Source organism: Copidosoma floridanum, unplaced genomic scaffold, assembly GCF_036245765.1.
Source record: "Copidosoma floridanum isolate Cflo_tuat_1 unplaced genomic scaffold, Cflo_Japanese_pri ptg000014l, whole genome shotgun sequence".
In the NCBI taxonomy this organism is placed as follows: Eukaryota; Metazoa; Arthropoda; class Insecta; order Hymenoptera; family Encyrtidae; genus Copidosoma; species Copidosoma floridanum.
Genome location: NW_028321891.1, coordinates 797,689 through 814,750, shown reverse-complemented (window position 1 = coordinate 814,750; position 17,062 = coordinate 797,689). Strand labels below are relative to the sequence as shown.

The 17,062-nt window shown below is 48.5% G+C and overlaps 10 protein-coding genes across 10 annotated transcripts; 9 read left to right on the top strand and 1 right to left on the bottom strand.

The window, feature by feature from the left end:
- Positions 1-881: 881 nt before the first annotated feature.
- LOC106638596 (uncharacterized) lies at positions 882-2,942 on the bottom strand. The gene is made up of 7 exons (XM_089592092.1): positions 2,802-2,942; positions 2,522-2,721; positions 2,353-2,460; positions 1,702-1,801; positions 1,428-1,624; positions 1,109-1,216; positions 882-1,020 (listed from the first exon to the last, which is right to left on the bottom strand). Exons 1-7 carry the CDS (start codon positions 2,940-2,942, stop codon positions 882-884), a joined length of 993 nt encoding a protein of 330 aa, XP_089448218.1.
- Positions 2,943-3,359: 417 nt separating this feature from the next.
- Positions 3,360-4,202, top strand: LOC106638595 (uncharacterized). Its single transcript, XM_023390137.2, has 4 exons — positions 3,360-3,482; positions 3,574-3,721; positions 3,799-3,955; positions 4,031-4,202. Exons 1-4 carry the CDS (start codon positions 3,360-3,362, stop codon positions 4,200-4,202), a joined length of 600 nt encoding a protein of 199 aa, XP_023245905.2.
- A 668-nt stretch (positions 4,203-4,870) lies between these two features.
- LOC106638656 (uncharacterized) lies at positions 4,871-5,770 on the top strand. The gene is made up of 3 exons (XM_014351936.2): positions 4,871-5,002; positions 5,246-5,532; positions 5,602-5,770. The coding sequence occupies exons 1-3, from the start codon at positions 4,871-4,873 to the stop codon at positions 5,768-5,770; spliced, it is 588 nt and encodes a 195-aa protein (XP_014207422.2).
- Positions 5,771-7,376: 1,606 nt separating this feature from the next.
- On the top strand, positions 7,377-8,275 carry LOC106638594 (uncharacterized). Its single transcript, XM_014351850.2, has 4 exons — positions 7,377-7,432; positions 7,666-7,862; positions 7,932-8,048; positions 8,113-8,275. The coding sequence occupies exons 2-4, from the start codon at positions 7,684-7,686 to the stop codon at positions 8,273-8,275; spliced, it is 459 nt and encodes a 152-aa protein (XP_014207336.2). The 5' UTR covers positions 7,377-7,432; positions 7,666-7,683.
- A 660-nt stretch (positions 8,276-8,935) lies between these two features.
- On the top strand, positions 8,936-9,824 carry LOC106638593 (uncharacterized). The gene is made up of 4 exons (XM_014351849.2): positions 8,936-9,088; positions 9,157-9,374; positions 9,477-9,584; positions 9,662-9,824. Exons 1-4 carry the CDS (start codon positions 8,936-8,938, stop codon positions 9,822-9,824), a joined length of 642 nt encoding a protein of 213 aa, XP_014207335.2.
- Positions 9,825-10,285: 461 nt separating this feature from the next.
- Positions 10,286-11,565, top strand: LOC111643050 (uncharacterized). The gene is made up of 4 exons (XM_089592091.1): positions 10,286-10,429; positions 10,523-10,689; positions 11,276-11,383; positions 11,457-11,565. The coding sequence occupies exons 1-4, from the start codon at positions 10,286-10,288 to the stop codon at positions 11,563-11,565; spliced, it is 528 nt and encodes a 175-aa protein (XP_089448217.1).
- Positions 11,566-12,396: 831 nt separating this feature from the next.
- On the top strand, positions 12,397-13,278 carry LOC106638592 (uncharacterized). Its single transcript, XM_014351847.2, has 4 exons — positions 12,397-12,543; positions 12,618-12,784; positions 12,890-13,006; positions 13,078-13,278. The coding sequence occupies exons 1-4, from the start codon at positions 12,397-12,399 to the stop codon at positions 13,205-13,207; spliced, it is 561 nt and encodes a 186-aa protein (XP_014207333.2). The 3' UTR covers positions 13,208-13,278.
- A 389-nt stretch (positions 13,279-13,667) lies between these two features.
- On the top strand, positions 13,668-14,486 carry LOC149374731 (uncharacterized). The gene is made up of 4 exons (XM_089592089.1): positions 13,668-13,832; positions 13,925-14,103; positions 14,181-14,306; positions 14,369-14,486. The coding sequence occupies exons 1-4, from the start codon at positions 13,668-13,670 to the stop codon at positions 14,484-14,486; spliced, it is 588 nt and encodes a 195-aa protein (XP_089448215.1).
- Positions 14,487-14,748: 262 nt separating this feature from the next.
- LOC106638591 (uncharacterized) lies at positions 14,749-15,566 on the top strand. The gene is made up of 4 exons (XM_014351846.2): positions 14,749-14,916; positions 14,989-15,173; positions 15,253-15,363; positions 15,440-15,566. The coding sequence occupies exons 1-4, from the start codon at positions 14,749-14,751 to the stop codon at positions 15,564-15,566; spliced, it is 591 nt and encodes a 196-aa protein (XP_014207332.2).
- A 425-nt stretch (positions 15,567-15,991) lies between these two features.
- On the top strand, positions 15,992-17,046 carry LOC106638590 (uncharacterized). The gene is made up of 4 exons (XM_014351845.2): positions 15,992-16,126; positions 16,212-16,564; positions 16,634-16,744; positions 16,821-17,046. The coding sequence occupies exons 1-4, from the start codon at positions 15,992-15,994 to the stop codon at positions 17,044-17,046; spliced, it is 825 nt and encodes a 274-aa protein (XP_014207331.2).
- The last annotated feature ends 16 nt before the right edge of the window (positions 17,047-17,062 follow it).

Below are 17,062 nucleotides of genomic sequence, written 5' to 3'. Positions count from 1 at the left end.
TATACGTTTAACGTGTTAATTGCCGCAAAGAAAAAAATCAGAGAGTCAAGTTTTTTTTTTTTTTTAATTATTATTACCAACGCTATAAACCCATGCAGCGTAACATTCAAGGGTTGGTGGATGAGTTATTGATTGGAGAAAACCAGAAACTTGGTGAGTCGAATTGCTTAAAGATGGCGACTCACGCGTCAATTTTCAGATATTCCTGTGTGTTATAAAGAGAAAGAAAAAAAACATCCCCCAAAACCCCGCCCTTGCGGGTGGTATATCTATACAATTGTCCCTCATGAATAGGCGTTGCGATACACTTACCCCTCGACCACTTTCAGTAATTAGAAATCGCTCGTGTATTGATCTTTTCGAGCACCATTGTGGGAAAATTTTTCTTTTTTTTCGTATAAAAGAAGATCCATAGAGGAAACAATGAAAAAAAAAGAAAAAAACCTACCCCAACATTATTAATAAAACTCTATAAGCACTGGACAGTGCAGTGTACGCTCGGCTTTAGCTGTTGAATACAAAAGGCGCCCTCCGACCCTCGATCAAGCAAGTTCATAAATTAAAGCATTACCCCGAAAAACTCGTGGCTGCGTAGCCGTCACTGTTTGACTGAAAAATCGATGCCCCCACGAAAAGCTTGTCCCTTATTTGCATAATTTATGCCGAAACGAGACAACACGCGGTAGGGAGAAACTCATCGTATGCTGATCATTCATGGTATAATTATGTTAATTTTTAAATGCCAGGCAATTTTTCTTATTGTTACTCCTTGCGTGCATCGTTCCAGGGATAACTCAAAAAAACACCCTTAATCGTAGAAAAATCGCCAAAAAAAAAAAACAAAGTAGCCGATTTTAACTTTGATTTATTTTTACTCATTCTCACGCGAATGTACCGATCAAGTCGAGAAGGCCGAATCCACAGGAGGAGTGATAATCGGTGCAGGTGCCATTGCGTCCCCTCGACTCGGCCTCCGCAACGCCCTCCGGAAGATCATCCTCTGCCCTCGAGCTCGACGGCCTGCGTTGAAAATCAAAAGAATCGTGTTACGACGCAATGGATTTTATATCGGAGTCTGCCAAAAGTGACAAATGACGGGGCGACTCACGTGAAAACGACGCGGAAGATGTCACCCAGTACCCCGTTGTGCTCGAGGGGGTGCTCGGAAGCTTCGCAGATCGACCGCAGCAAACACTCGTGGCCCGGGAAACCGGCGCTTTCGTGAAACAAGATATCTGTGTATTATGTTGTATACGTACCCAATATGTACACTTTGACATCGCGTCACGCGCTTCGCTTCCCGATTTGTTACGTATATACCTATTAGTCGAGTCAGAGCTAATAGGTACACGTAACTTGATTGGCGATTGAAATTATTGAAATAAGAAGAAAACAACGATCGCGTGTAGCGAAGAATGAACACCTACCTCTCGAATTTGTTGGCCAGAACCGCGTAGATGGTCGTGCGGTCGATGCTCCTGGCGCGTCTGCCCGAGCCAGCGGTGGTGTTTGCGTCCTGGACCGGTAAGTAGTTGACGGGCAGGCCGTAGCTGGCCTCGAAAAAGTAAGACAGCGCGATCGAATGGTACGGCTCGCCGAGAGGCGCGGAGAGGGCGAAAAAGATCTGCCAACGAGACGAACGTATGGTATATATAATTATATAGGTACCAAAATATGTACGGGGCGATTCAAGGGACTCACGCCCATGTTGCTGTTTTCCAAGTACGAGAGCGATCGGATGGGCCGGTGGAGGATGCGGGCCATTTTCGAGGCCGGCGCGAGGCGACGTACGGCGAGACAACTGCAGGCAGCCGTGACGACAATGAGGCCCCATGGACAACCCAGTCTCGGCATTTTTCGCGGTGCAGTGACACGCGCCGAGCGATCGACCGCCGCTGCAGTCCGGTCGCCCGGAGGCGCTAATCCGCGAATTCCACGAAAGCGTTTCTCTCGTTTGCCTCGAATGGTCTAACCGATTTTTCCCACATTGTCATGGAATCGATGGAAAAGCAAAGGAGAAGAGGTTCAATGGGATCAAGTGGGGGCCAAATGAGTTAGAGTCAGGCTCGAATGTTGTACTTGTTTCATATATCTATTCGATGCAAAACCACACGGGTACAACACTTTTTTCACGAAAAAACGCCGATCAAGTCGAAAAGGCTGAATCCACAGGAGGAGTGATAATCGGTGCAGGTGCCATTGCGTCCCCTCGACTCGGCCTCCGCAACGCCCTCCGGAAGATCATCCTCTGCCCTTGAACTCGATGGCCTAGGCGAGACAAAATAATTAAAAGAACTTTTTTTTTTTTTCTTCCCAACAACTTTTTCTCCAGATAAACGATCCTGTACTCACGTGAAAACGACGCGGAAGATGTCACCCAGTACCCCGTTGTGCTCGAGGGGGTGCTCGGAAGCTTCGCAGATCGACCGGAGCAAACACTCGTGGCCCGGGAAACCGGCGCTTTCGTGAAATATCGTGCATTACGAACAGACGAAAGAGCCAAAAGCAAGTGCAAACCTACCTTTCAAATTTGTTGGCCAGAAGTGCGTAGACGACCGATCGGTCGATTCTTCTCTCGCGGCGGCCTCCCGTGGAATCATTGTTACCCTGCCCAAGGGGCTGGCTAAAGTTGGTGGGCAAGTTGTGGTTGGCCTCGAAAAAGTACGAGAGCGAGATCGAGTTGTACGGGTCGTCGAGGGGCACCGCGAGGGCCAAGTAAAACTAACGACATGCGGGGAAGAAATATAACCGTTGATAAGCTGTACTCTGTAGATTGTTCATAAAAATGAGGTATCTCTCACGCCTATGTTGCTGCTTTCTGGGAATGTCAGCGACCGTCCGGGCCGATGGTGGATGCGCGTTGCCTCCGACGTTGTTGGCACAACCATGACTCCTCCAACCAGTCCCAGTACCGATCCGAGGCTCAGAAACGACGAAAACATGACTCCCCGTTGATCCCGGAGCAAATGAGCAGAAAAATGTGCACGCGGGCTGTCCTAAAAAAGTAACGTCGTCGGGTTCGATCGCCGCGCGAAAAAGGTGTTAAGTAACAGCCGAAAATTCTACGAAGACGCTCGCCTCTTCCGTGAGTGATTCCTCGTTACAAGTACAACATCTTTTTTTCTTTTTATACCCAATTACGGATGTAAAAAGTCAAAGTTCAGCGCAACGCTTGATCGTGATTTTACGTCAGGAAAAAAGCTTTTAGAGGTACGCAACGCTCGAGAAAACCGCTAATAATCCCGACGCAGCGGATGAGTCCTAATTAGTAGCTCGTGCTCTCTGGTAACAGCCGAGTATAATAGCCAGTAAGGGAGCGCGAAAGGTGGCACATTAGTTTGTTCCCTCTAACGACCTCCATGCAGCGACTGATCCTCGGGCTGATGCTGAGTCTGCTCGCACCAGTTGCGCGCGGTGGGGCCGAAACTCCAAAGTACCTGGTTTACCCACCCCCAGCTGACGGTGCACCCACCAAAGTTCAGGTTTGATTGGTTTTTTCCTTTGCAAAGGTACATGTATATTATTTATTGTGTGGTTGGCAATAAAAAAAAAAAAAAAAAAACCACCATCCAGCTGATTCTCGGTCTCGGTCTGCCGATGGAGGGCGCCGCGAGCACGATAATCGGCTACGTGATGAAGAGCAACTACAACCTGCCCTACAACGCGTCCTATTACTTTGCGGACCAGAACTCGTACGATCGCCAGCAGAGATCGACGGAAGGTGAGTAACTCGGAGAATATATTTATACATTCCATTTTATGTAAAACGCGTGAGGGGTATTTCAAAAGGGTGTGCAGACGGGAGTCTCGCGAGCAGGTACGAAGTTTACAAGCTGCTCGAGTCGGCGTTTCGAGGCGAGGGGAAGGCCTGCCTCCTGAGGGCTATCTGCGAGGCAGCCTCGACTCCCCTGAACACCAGTGGCCTCTTTGCTCAGCTGCTTCACGTGTTCCTGACGCAAGTCGTTTTTTTTTTTTTTTTTTTCTCATCATTTTCGTTTTACTTTTTTAAACGATCGATCGTTCGGAGCAGGCCATCCAGTACGGAAGAGAGCTTTGTCGAGGCGACGGACCAGGAGTACCTGGTGGCTGAATTGATTGGTCGTGGGCAGAGGGTGGAGGGACAAGGGAGAGCAGACGCTTGCGCTCACGCGTTCGGGGACTGCGGCACGAGTGTTTTGGAGCATCTCAGCGTGATTCATTGATGAAGATGCTGGATCGTGATTTATTCAAGAGACGAATAATATAACTGTATGAAATACAATGCTTACCCGACGCACATGTGTGACCTACTTGATCTGTGCCTTTTTTTCTTTGTCTTATCAGTCCCCTCATAATTCATCCAGCCATATAATACATGTATAAGCTCATCTCAAACTCAGTTCGACAACAATGTAAAATCTTTCGTTTTGTAGCTCTAGTGTAAATATGCATCTGCTGCTGGGGCCAATAAAAAAAAGTGTCTTCTTATGTATTTGCTTGATACAAGCTTTAAAGAATGTGGAAGCAGATGTATGTGCAATACACGTAGTGTTGTTAATTTTTTTTTCTTTAATTTTACAAACTAACTTGTAGTGTCCTAATGAAGTTACGATACTAAAAATGAACACTAAAGCACTCCATCCGTGTCATATGAATTATTTATCTTTTTGTTGTATATGCAATCGGTAATCGTTAACCGATCAAGTAATCAAGGACGATCGTACACGCACGCCTACGTCTACACTGAACTTATATTTTCATTCTCAAAAAATAATCGACCGCGCGTGCTAATCGGCAGCAAAAACAAAAATCCGAAGAGAAAATAAGAAACCGGTCAAACTCGGCTTGCGAGTCCGTCCACAGGTGATGGAACAACAGTTAGTTTGACACCATGACTCGAAGTATCAAGATGCTCTTAGGACTCGTTATCCTCGGCAACTCCGCTGTGGCTTCGAGGGAATTTTCTGGTCCCCAAAAGCGCTCTCTCCTATTCCCCAATGCCGCTAATCCCGCGCAACTTCTCGTACGTATGACACTTTTGGCAAAATATACACAAATTATTTAAAAAAAAAAAAAAAAAAATCATATCATATACGCTAACTCTTGTATAGGTACAATGTACATGAATATTATATATACGCACAACTCGAGCTTATACCATTTTAATATTGATTTTTGGAAACAATTAAGTAGTACCTATACTCCAAGATTGCACGATACACAACTTATATACCTACGGCAAATAACTCCAATGCACGTGCCGCAGTTGATCTTCGGCCTGGGCACGCCGCTGCAGTTGGAGCGCGAGAGCGTGATCCTGGGCTCGTTCGCAAAGGCGATCTACAACCTGCCGACCAACGCGAGCCAGCTGGACCACCAGCGAGACTCCAAGCCGGCGAGCCGCTGGAGCCTCTACCGGCACCTGGGCCACCTGGCCGAGCTGTACAACCTCGGGGGCCGATCTTGCGTGTTGCGGGCCGTCTGCGAGGCTGCCGCCGGGCCCTTCGAGCCCACCCACGGACTCCTTCAGCAGCTCCTGCAGCTCTTTTTCTCGTAAATGTGTCCACCACCTCCACTTCCCACGTTATACTGTACTTTTAATGTAGGCATCGGCCATTGCAGGCCCTCGAGTAGCGAGCCGGAGCCGTACGAGGAGCAGCAGGACCGGGAGTACGAGGTTGCCGAGCGGATGGGCGCCCGGGGATCGCCGGACGTCTGCCGGGACAATTTCCAGCGCGACTGCCCGGTTAGCCTCCTCGACGCCTTCACCGCGTCCGAGCAGACGCTCTGACGTTAATTTTTTTTTTTTTTTTTTTTTTTTTTTTTTTCAACAATATCTTACACCACTTGTAACATCTCTTCGCCACTGTGTATCGTGTGCGATCGGCTCTTCATGTCATTTGATTGTATAATAAAATGTATACCTATACATGTATAAACTTTTTGTTATTTGTGATAATTATATCGGTATATAATATGTATAGAGTATAGGTAATAAAGCCGATAGGTATCGTAGATTGTACTTTGCTGTCGTCACTTCTAGCAAACTTATCGAGGAGTACGAGAGGAGCCGATCACTTGACTTTTTGGCTCTGCCTCCTATGACCGGTAAGTAGGTATACATGCGCTTCGTTAGCGATCGAGGCGTTGGGTGTACCAGAGAGCCACTCGAATCATTCGTTCACGCTTACGATTAAAGTACGGGGGCGTTAAGTATATAGGTGCATGTAATGAGTTCCACTGGATATGAATACGATGTCAATGGAGCGTGTATTATTTCACGTATATGGGTCTCGCTCCGAGTGCCATATCGTGATAACGAAGGTGGAGTTGATTGAACCTCTCTCCTCTGGAGCACATTGCAATGCGCACGAATGAACTGCGGGGGTAAAAAAAAAAAATCGAAACAAGTTGTTGTTGTTTTTTTTTTTTTTTTTTTTTCATTTAATACAACAGCCCACTGAGTTAAAAGTGATTATTCCGGAAAAATAATAAAACGAACATGGTGCGATGGGTAAAAACTGCAGAGGCAGGGATAATTCAAGGAAACAGCGATCGGCGACGAGGTTAAATAAACCGGTGTGTAGGTAGACGGCGGCGGTGGGTCGTAAGGAGGAGATCGATGGCGAATCACGGACCAGCCGATTGGCTTCCGACTGTCGGTCCGCGCCCGGAAATTTCAAAGGAAATGAGAGAAAATTTCTCCACTTCCCTCCCTTTCCCCGGCGCGACTCCCATATATACCTATTGCGTGTCTCGATGCCGAGGTTTGCCACACATATATATACATTATAGTATATATATATATACGCACAGAAGCGAGGGAGAAGATCGAGACTCACACCGAGGAATACGGATGATCATATTTGCTCGATTATCATCCTCGCGCTGCTTACCTCCGGCCTTTTTTACATTATTTCCTCCTCCAGTTTCCAAGTCTCACCCCCCGTGTCCGGTAATCGAGAAGCCACTCGTTTGAAGAATTAAACCGATCGTAGGGTAAAAGATTGAAAACGGCAATAACACTTTGGCGTTGTATAGGTATACTTATTACTACGCAACAAGCGAGTCAGCGCGACATCAGATGTAGCAAACAGCACGCATATAGTGTAAACTCGCACGCATTAACAGGTATAGGGCCATTGACCGGCTAGCCAATATTTGGCTTTGAGCGGAGAGCAGTGCAGTGGGAGGCGGCGAGAAGAGATGAAAGGAATAAAAAAGAGAGAAATCAAAAAAAAAAAAAAAAAAAAAAAAAAGAATAACGAGCAAGTACAGGGCAGTGGCGCACGGCGTAAGGTAGTCGGTTGGCTGCCGAGCGATGCTGCGCTGTCTCTGCGTCGTTGTCGTGGTCGTTGTGTTGCTACCGTCGCCGCCGATCCTCGCCAGCCCGAGGCTAGTCTTTGCCAACGAGTCGGTCCTCTTGTTCCCGCAACCAACGAGTGTCTTTCAGGTAAACCGACCTATTGTTAATCATCACCGTAACATCTATACGTATAAGGGGGTAAGTATATACCAATGCAACCCCCGCAGCGATCCAGCTTTGCCCCATTTATTATCCTTCTTTTCGCTACCCTCCGGCACTCCCCCACTTTGGGTATTTCCACTTTTGCTCTGCGCTCAAACGTATACTCGCGGTTGATACATATACATCCAAATCTGAAGTCTTGACGTTGCGGTCGTTAGTTCACCATAGGGGTCTCGATGCCGATCGTCATGAGCAAGAAGGGTGGCATCGTCTTTTCGATCGGGTTTCAGTTCAACTACGCTCTACCGATGAATCTGAGCCAACTCGAGCCCATGGTCATACACGCGCGCGCCGACGATCCGACGCAACTGAGCTTGGCACACGTTTACGCCTCGCTCGAGGGACTCTTGGAGAGGTATATACTTACGGTGTACCAAATAACCCCCAAGTGATATTTTGGTGTTGATAAAATTTTCTGGGACAGGTATGGCTGGAGGGATGGTAGGGCGTGCCTGCTGAGGACGATCTGCGAGCTGGCCGACACGCCGATCGATCGAACCGGCACCGACATCGTCGAGGAGATCATCCATCTGCTTCTGACGTGAGTCACGCGACGAACCGAACTTTCGAGCGTAATCGTAACAAATCGCGGTGTATGTTCGCAGGCCATCCGAGAACGGGAGCAATGGTCATGGCTGGACCGGCGAGGCGAGGCTGTACGAGGAGGCCGAGTGGCTGGGCAGGCAAGGGGGCACCTGCACTACGGCCTACAGAGATTGCGTCAGCTCGCCCCTGGACTACATTACCGAGCTTGCGGCTTTCGGCTGAATTATACAAGTCACCGATTTTTACCATCGTTCGCCGAATGTTTCATTTTGTACTTAAGATTGAACTCTCACGTTGCGAGTTTTTTATATTATTTTTTTACTCCCGAGATTAAGTATGTTTTATAAAGAATATATTTTGCCTTTTTTTTTTTTAAGGAGTGCTAGTTTTTTTGTTGGACGAATAAATCTTATTTAACTTCACAAGTAAGGCTTTTTTCATTCAATCGATTCCCTGATTGATTGGATAACTTGGAAATGTTTTATACACGGAAAATACTGTGATTTTCTAATTATTGTCATCGTTGTATTATTAAGTATGGCCAAAGGAGAAATCTAAAAAAAATGCCGAGAATGTCCGTTCAGCGGGGGGGGGGGCAGGTGAATGCACGCGCGCACGTGCACGAAATTTCGAAAACACCGAACGGCGCGCGAATATTTATTTTGGGATTAGCGCCGATCACTGGAATACCCAGCGGAGCTGGCGAACGGGAAGACGGAGTTTTTTCTTTTTTCAAATTACCAGCGACCACCGAGCAAGTGCGGCTACTCGAGTACTGTATTCCCGAGCTCAAAAAATTTTCTAATCAGCTCGATCACAAAAAAAAGTAAAAAAAGTATCCGTATAGAACGAAAGTTCTTAGTTTTTTTTTTTTTTCGAAAGATGCTCTGGCTAGGATCGCTCCTACTTGCGTCGATCGCCCTCCTGCTCGATTCACCAGCTACCGGCACTCTAAGCGAGTCTCGCGCCGGACTCGGGAGCAAAAGGGATCTTCCATCTCCACCACTGGTTTACCCCTTTGGAGGAACGTTCAAGGTTGGTACATTGTGAGGAAAAAAAAAAAAAAAAAAAAAATGATTACAAAAAATACACATCACGCACAGCTTGTACTGGGCGTCTCGATGCCGATCAGCATGCCCGGCCGGATCTTTGTCTACTCCCAGGGCTTCCAGTTTCAGTTTCCGCTGCCCCAAAACGCGACTTTCTTCAGCGACTACTTTGCCCAAAAGAAGCCGCAGCGTCGACGCAGACGGAGCGACGAAACCTCGCTCTTGGCGGAGCGGTCCGTCTTTTATCGGCTCCTCGAGGAAGAGGTGCGCAGGTATGCGTATAGAGTTTAGGCGATATACCTTTTACATTTGTTGTTTAACGGCAGTCCACTGTTGGGACCATAGTATACGTAAAATGTGTTGATGATCGTCAGACAAGGGGGTCCAGGCAGGGACTGCCTCAAGCGGAGCATGTGCGAGTACGCCGAGTCGCCCTTCCAGGACGAAAGCCTCGTGGGCGAGATCCTCCACGTGCTGCTAACGTGAGTTGACAATCATTCACTTTTTCTATTATTTTACATTAAATCAACGGTTTTCTTTCCGTCCATCACACGCGCAGTCCCGACTACGGGGCCAATTCGGGCGTCGATGGAGAGTACGTGGAGGCAGCGGGGGTGGGCAGATCCGGTGGCGACTGCTCCGCAACCTACGCCTCTTGCCCAGCTGGATTCGGCCTTCTGGATCACATAACTCGGGTCTTCGAGGGCACCGATAACAACTGACTTGCCGATTTTCATTTGCCCCTTGCACCAAATCACTGTATCGTTTGATTGACCATTAAAAATAACTGTGTCATAATGAATCGAGTGTTGTTTTGTATCCACCTTGACTCATGCTCCTGTGGTTCAAACGATGGAAAACGTTGCACGGCTGTACAAAAATTACACGGAGCTGAAAAATTGAAGGGAAATCGAGAAAGAGAGTCAGATGAAATTGGCGAGACGAGAAAGAAAAAGAATGAAGAGAAAGAGCGACGAGAATCGCTGAGAGGATTCGTTATATCTATACTTGTCCCGAAATAAAATGAGACCTCGGGCCAGTCGTGTATACATTATGTGAGGCGTTAATCCGATACTAATGGGGGATGACAACAAGCCTCGACTGGTTGGCTCATACATATACGGTTGATATTTGGCGGAGCAGGAACGGGCGGCATTTCGCATCGAAGCTCGAATTTCGAAGGATGCTCCCAAGGGTTCCTGCTGGTGGCCGCCTCGTCCTCCTATTCCTGCTGGGTTTTCTCCTGTTTGAGGCAACGTGGCGGGGCGCGTCGGCGGGTACCAGGCGCAAGAGATACGTTGCCTTTCGCAAGGGTAGCACTTTTTTCGTAAGTGTATTTCAAACGTTACAATCATTACAAATAAAACAATGGCACGTGAGGAGAATAATCCCGAAATTTGTGTCAACGAAATCAATGCAGTATCGAATCAACTACAAAGTGAGCACTCTACCACACACCACGGTTTTCGCGCAGGCAAGTGGATTCAAAGTCGCATGGGAACTCCCGACGGGGGCTAGGTACCGGAAACGACGGTCAATGTCTGTCGGCGATGCCGCTCGAGACGCGCCTGGTATTTTACACAATGGGTAATATTCAATTGCTATAACATATTTATAATAACACATGTTTCTTGGAATTTTTTACTTCGTGTAAGTAAATGATAATAGAGATTTAAATATGCCTCGAGAATGTATTGCTGGATTTGTATTCGGTATTTAAACGCGTAACGTACCACTTATTGTAAATATCAGAGAAAATACAATAATATTCTATACCTGACTTGTGCAAAATGCACACAAATTTGCCAAGTCGCTGTAATAAAATACTTAGCTTTTTTTCTCTTTCAATAGTATACCCTTTTACAAATTCAAAGTTACTTGCGCTTACGACAATCCACTACCTAAGAAGCCAAAGAACTCGTTAAACGCTCAGTATTTTTCGTATCATACGCCTGTCAAACGTACGGCGTTCGATTCTGCGTATCATATAAATATCAGTAGAAGAATGAATTAAGTGTATCAAAGAATGAGGTGAATTCAATATGGATAGGGCATTCAACAGAATTCTACATTTTTTGCAAGAAAAATAGCATAAAATGAGTATCACCGAACGACATAAAAATATCGCAAACTATAAGCAATTATGTATTTGTTGAATTGATTTTTCGCACAGTTACGAGTTCAACGGAAGCACGTGCCTTTTGAAGAGTTTGTGCCAGGCTACTATCTCTCTCGGGGAGAGCGATGGGGTGTTTAAGAAAATGCTGGACTTGCTGGCCAGGTGAGCGTTTTCTTTTTTGTTTCTCTTGCGTTGAAAATATCGTTATTGTGCTGTCCTTTGTATCTGGTTCTAGTTCTTATGGTAAAAACGGTTCGGCCCCTCTGGACCCTTCGCTGTGCAAAAACTACAGCCACGCCTGCCCGCTTCACCTCGTTGGATTGAATTTCTTTGCGAAAAGCTGATCGCTGGACGACTCCGTTCGAGCCGGTTGTATCCATACCTGGAAAATTGAAATAAACGATAATTAAATTTCAAATCTTCAGGAGTACTGTATCATTTGACAACCACTCCCTATTACCCTATCAAGCGCGCATGTACAAATTGCTAATTTTTCCCACCCTAAATGAATCACTGGTTCGGTCATATAGAGACAGAAATAAAGTAGAAAAGTTGTCGCAAGCCAAACACGGAGAGGGACACATATAGAAACAGGAGATGGTCCAGTGTAAAAAGTACATGCGAATTTGCTCGACAAATAATGACAATGGGTACACACCATGCGGTAACGAACGCCAGAGTGAGAAGTGTAAAGCGCGACGAAAGTTGAGTTGAATTTATTTAGTCAACGATGGACTCACGGTCCTACAACGCCGAGCCATAGTGTATATATTATAAAAAAAAAAAGAACAAAATGGCTGAGCTAATACAGTGGCATCAGTCTAACAAAATTCGCATTAATAAATCATACATAAAAAAAGACGAGAGAAAGAGAGAGAGAGAGAGAGAAAAAAAAAAACGAAGAGGTCGAAAAAAAAGTTGTCTCGCCCACGCTCGATGGTGTGTTTGCCGAGCGAGTTATACAGCAAGAGGGGCTCTCGCGCGTACGGGCCCGTAAAAAAAAAATGCGCAGAGCCGTTAGGGGCACCTTTTCCATATAAAACACCGACCACCGGACCGAGTACATTACAGCCACGGCCTTTCCTCCTCTTTGCCTCACTGCGTATACGTATACCCCCCCATCTAGCGTCTATCGTCTTTCCTCACTTTCGAGATGGTCACTCGTCCCGAGGAGCATGCACGTCGCCATCGGTCTCCTGGTCTGCGCTCTTCTTTCCCGCTTCCTCTTGGGCCCCACCTGCCAAGCCACGAGCCACGAGGGAGCAGCCCTTACCACCAGAAGGAAGAGGTACCTCATCTTTCCCCAGGGCAGCAACGTCCAGGTAAATCATCAATCATTAACCTCGACATTTGTAACGAATGTGATAATTGACGGGTGCCACGTGTGTGCTTGTAGGTGGTATTTTGCTTGACGATCGGCTCCGAGGGCCGCCCGGCCGGGCAACTGGTGGTGGGTATGACGGCCGCGCTCGCCTGGGAGCTGCCCGCGAAAGTCGACTCGCTCGAGCTCCACAGGCGCAGCAGGAGCGTCGTCTACCCGAAGATCGAGGCTTTCCTCCAGTCGTGAGTCTCTCCTTAGCTCAACTTTGACTCTCTCTCTCTCTCTGTCCCTCTTTTTCTCTGACACTTGCTGTTTTTTTATACCATTGCGCGGGTGGTGCTCGGCAGATTAGGCCTCGACGGCCGCTCCTGCGTGATGAAAGCTCTCTGCGAGGCCGGCCAGAGGAGCCCGTCCTCGATCGGCAAGGCTGATTTTCTTCACGAGCTGCTTCACGCCATTTTCACGTGAGCCTATTCAATTACACACCGGCCGAGGTGCAATCAGTAATGCGTATTTAATGATTTTGATGCCTCAGGATACGAGAGGACGGCACGCGCTTCGAGAACGAGGAACACCGGCAGTACGACCACGCTCACGGCTCGTATGGGAACTGCACGGAACTCTATCCAACCTGCAAATACTCCATTTACGACTTGAATTTCTAATGGCATCGACGTATCCGCTGTACATACGTGTCGATTGCCAACTAAATCGGTATCATGTAATAATTATTGTTTCGATGCACACACAAAAATACCGTAAAAGAAACATTTGTATTTTTTTTTTTTTTTTTTTTTTATTACTAAATCATGGAATCATTGTAGAACCATCATAAACTCATGTGGTTATTGACGCGTTGGCGAATAAAGGCAATTTGTATCGTATACATCGGAACATTGTAAATTAGTGCTCGTCCCCATGAATAGGTATAGGCGTCCCTTTTTACTGTATAGCGTTTAGCGCCAAGAGGCATTCGTACAAAAGTAAGCGTCAAGTGGTTACTTACTGCAGTTAAGTAGCGGTGCTGGTCAGACCGTAGGGGGCAGCTAGCCTCGGTCGCTCCATCATTATCGTCGTAAGTATACACACAGAGATCGAGTGACCGTACCGATACAGTACACGACTATGGAGCGAAAGTCGCAACAGCTCGCTGCTCTACTGATTATTGCTTGCCTAAACATCGGCACTGCAGCCAACAGAACCACCGATCCTGTTTCACCCGTAAGCTCGAGAGGCATCGACAACGACGACGCAAAGTACCTCGTCTTCCCCCAGGGCAGCAACGTTCAGGTCAGCTAGTTTTTCCCTCCCCCCCTACGATAAATAAAGCCTATACTTACGCATATTATGTATGTCACCCTCGTGTGTGTGTCTCCGGACAGTTGGTGTACTGCCTGACGGTGGCTTCTTACGCGAGATCGGACGGCGTGTTCACCTTCGGGGTGACGGCAGGCGTGGCGTACGAGCTCCCCTACAGGAGGACCTCGTACTCGGACGCGCTGTACCACGGCCGCAGGACCAGGAGGGACATCTACCGCGAGATCGAACGGATGCTCGACACGTGAGACTCGATTCGTTGCCACATAAAAATAATCCTATACCCGACCGCCCCTCATTTCTTTGCAAATTGCGTTGCAGGCAGGGGGAACGGAAATTTGGCCGGGACTGCGTTCTGTGGGCGCTCTGCCGGGCTGGTGAGAGGAGCCGCCGCGCGACCGCCGCCAAGCTTCCCTTTCTCGACGAGATACTCCACTCGATATTCACGTGAGTCCAGCGCCGTTGACCTCCATGCACCATCTACATTATTATTATTATTATTGTTTTAGCTATCCCTTGGACGAGGAGTTTGGCTCGCCGGACGACGTGGAGTATGCCGCCGCGTACACCAAGCCGGACCTCTGCCGCGAGCCGCGCTCCAGTCCCTGTGCGCACATGTTATTTTAGAGCAAATAAATGAAATTTCAACTAATACTTTATGCCTCGCGTCGGTGCGTTTTATTTTTCCTCCTTGCGCTCCTTGACTCGCTGAAACGAAAAAAAAAAAAAAAAAAAAAAAAAAAAGGGATCATTCGGCGAAGCCAGGCTGTTACTTTTTTCATTAGCGAGTCGGGCCACTGCCGGGGTGGTCTCGCCGTCCTCCCGAAAGAGCGCTCGACGGTGCCAAAGAGCGTCGAAGCTACTAGAGTACACCATACGCAGTCGCGCCATGCGCTGGCCGGCGCTTTTGTCCCTCGTCCTCGTGGTCCTCGACTGGCTCATCCGAGAGGGACACGCCGAGAGCAACGCGACGAACCGATTCTGGGACGAGCCCGCGGGCTGCAGCTCTGCCAGGAAAAAGAGATCCCTGACCTTTCCCAAGGGCACCAATTTTGTCGTAAGTTCATATCATTACGTGTAGACTATTGGTACGTTGATGCTAATGAATCGTGTGTGTGTGTGTGTGCAGCTGACGACGTCGATCGTCAAGGCCATCCAGCTGAAGGAGCCGGCCAACTGGAACCTCGACCTCGAGTTCGACATGATCTGGCCGATCCCCAAGGGCCTCGATGCCGTGCGGAGACCTCCTCCTACGGGCTGGCACAGGCGCCACCGGCGGGAGCTCTACTCCAACTTTGCCCTGGCCCTCGACAGGTATGCATAATCGGACATTATCTTTCTTTGCTCGCTGAGAGTTTTTTTTACAAGCACTTACACAAGTGCACGTCCCCAGCCAGGGTGTACCGGGTAAGCAGTGCGTACTGCGCGCCATCTGCGAAGCCCAGTCGGTCCTCAATCCTCCGGGAGTCTCCCTCGTCGAAGATCTGATCAGAGTCGTCTTCAGGTAAGGTGCGCGATACAATTACGTGAATGGGTGTATAGGAGCCCCGTTTTTTATCGAATCGGCCTTTTGGTTTCAGCTATCCCTTGGCTGGGCTCGAGCACGACGTCTACGACGCTGCCGCGCGCGCCGACGACTGCGCCTCCAGGTATCGCGATTGCCGGTTCTCCATCTTGCACCTGTTGCTCGGCCTGGACGAGGAATGATTTTTTTTTTGTGTGTCTCTTTTGTTGTTGTTGTTGTTGTAATGTACCAAATGTTCTCTCTTGTGTCGCTTGTATTTTTAAGTCCTTTGGAAAAATGTAAATAAAGCGAGAATGACCGTATGTGAGAATTGCAATTTCGACGCGTCGTCCCGTTGTTGCGTAACGTTCGCAGTGCCCGCGCTAACGCTGATAACGAGCTGGTTAAACACGAGCCGGCAAATCGCCGAGTTCGTCGTCCCCTTCTGTTCTCTCGTTATCACCTCGACGAGCTCGAATACACGAGGTGGAGAGAGAGAGGCCAGAGTCGCCTTTCATCCCGAATCTCGTATTGTCCGTCCGACGGAGGGTCCATAGAGAACGTTTACTCGTTCGGCAAACGATTTTTTGAAGGAGGAAAAAAAAGTGCAATCAGCCACGACAAAAAAATGCACTCGAGTGTCCTTCTTGTCCTGCTGTGCTCGCTCATCGTCTCGTCGGTGGATTCCAGCCCGGAAGGGCCACCCTCCTCACCAGCGAGACGCAAGCGGTACGTGGTGTTTCCCGAGGGATCGAGTTTTTCCGTAAGTAAACAAACAAAGCACCGCTCGCTCAAACTCCCGAGAAATCCGCATGCCCGTCGTCGAATAAAAAACGCGAGTCGCGCAGATCGCCCTGTGCCTGACCGTCCACACCCTCACCCCCGACAACATATTCACGGAGGGCGTCAACTGGGGGATCTCCTACGACCTCCCCAACGAGAGCAAACCGGAGCTCGACCCGTTCCTCCAGCTGAGACGCGACCGCGTCCGGACGAAGCTCAAGTACCACGCGCCGGCCGGTGGCGGCGAAAACGACTACCACCACGGGAACCGGCAACCCAACTACTACGGGTCGTCTTCATCCAAGCTGGACGGGGTTGGGAAAACGGCTTATCACGAGGATGCCGATGAGCATCACTACTACCTGCAGAGGCGCTACCGGAGAAACCTCTACAATAAACTGGAGGTCGTTGTAGACGCGTGAGTATACATACAATATACGTTTACCGATACCAAATCGAAGTAGGTGTAAACGGGGTGTGCATTCAGGATGGGGTTCGACGGGAGACGGTGCGTCCTGCGAGCGCTGTGCGAGGCCTCGCGGCGCCTCATGCCGCGCGGCAAGACTCTGGTCGAAGAAATGATAAGGGTGGTATTCGCGTGAGTACATGATGCAAGTAGTGCACACGGGGTTGGGGCGATGGTATTTTTTTTTTAGAGCATTGAATTTCCGTAGACTGCCGGTGGACGAGCTGTTCTCCTTCGAGCCGGAGGACCATCACGCTTACGCCCGGGCTTACGGAGAGACGCGCGATTGCGCGACGGCGTTCCCCGAGTGCGGTTTCTCGCTCGTTGACATGGCTCTCGGCAGGTACAGCGGAAATGTGGAAAGTCCGTCGCTAGGAGGCCGGATAGGAGACGCGATGCTGACGGCCAGGTTGGCGCGGTTCATCATGAAGTAGCTCAGTACCTGTGATT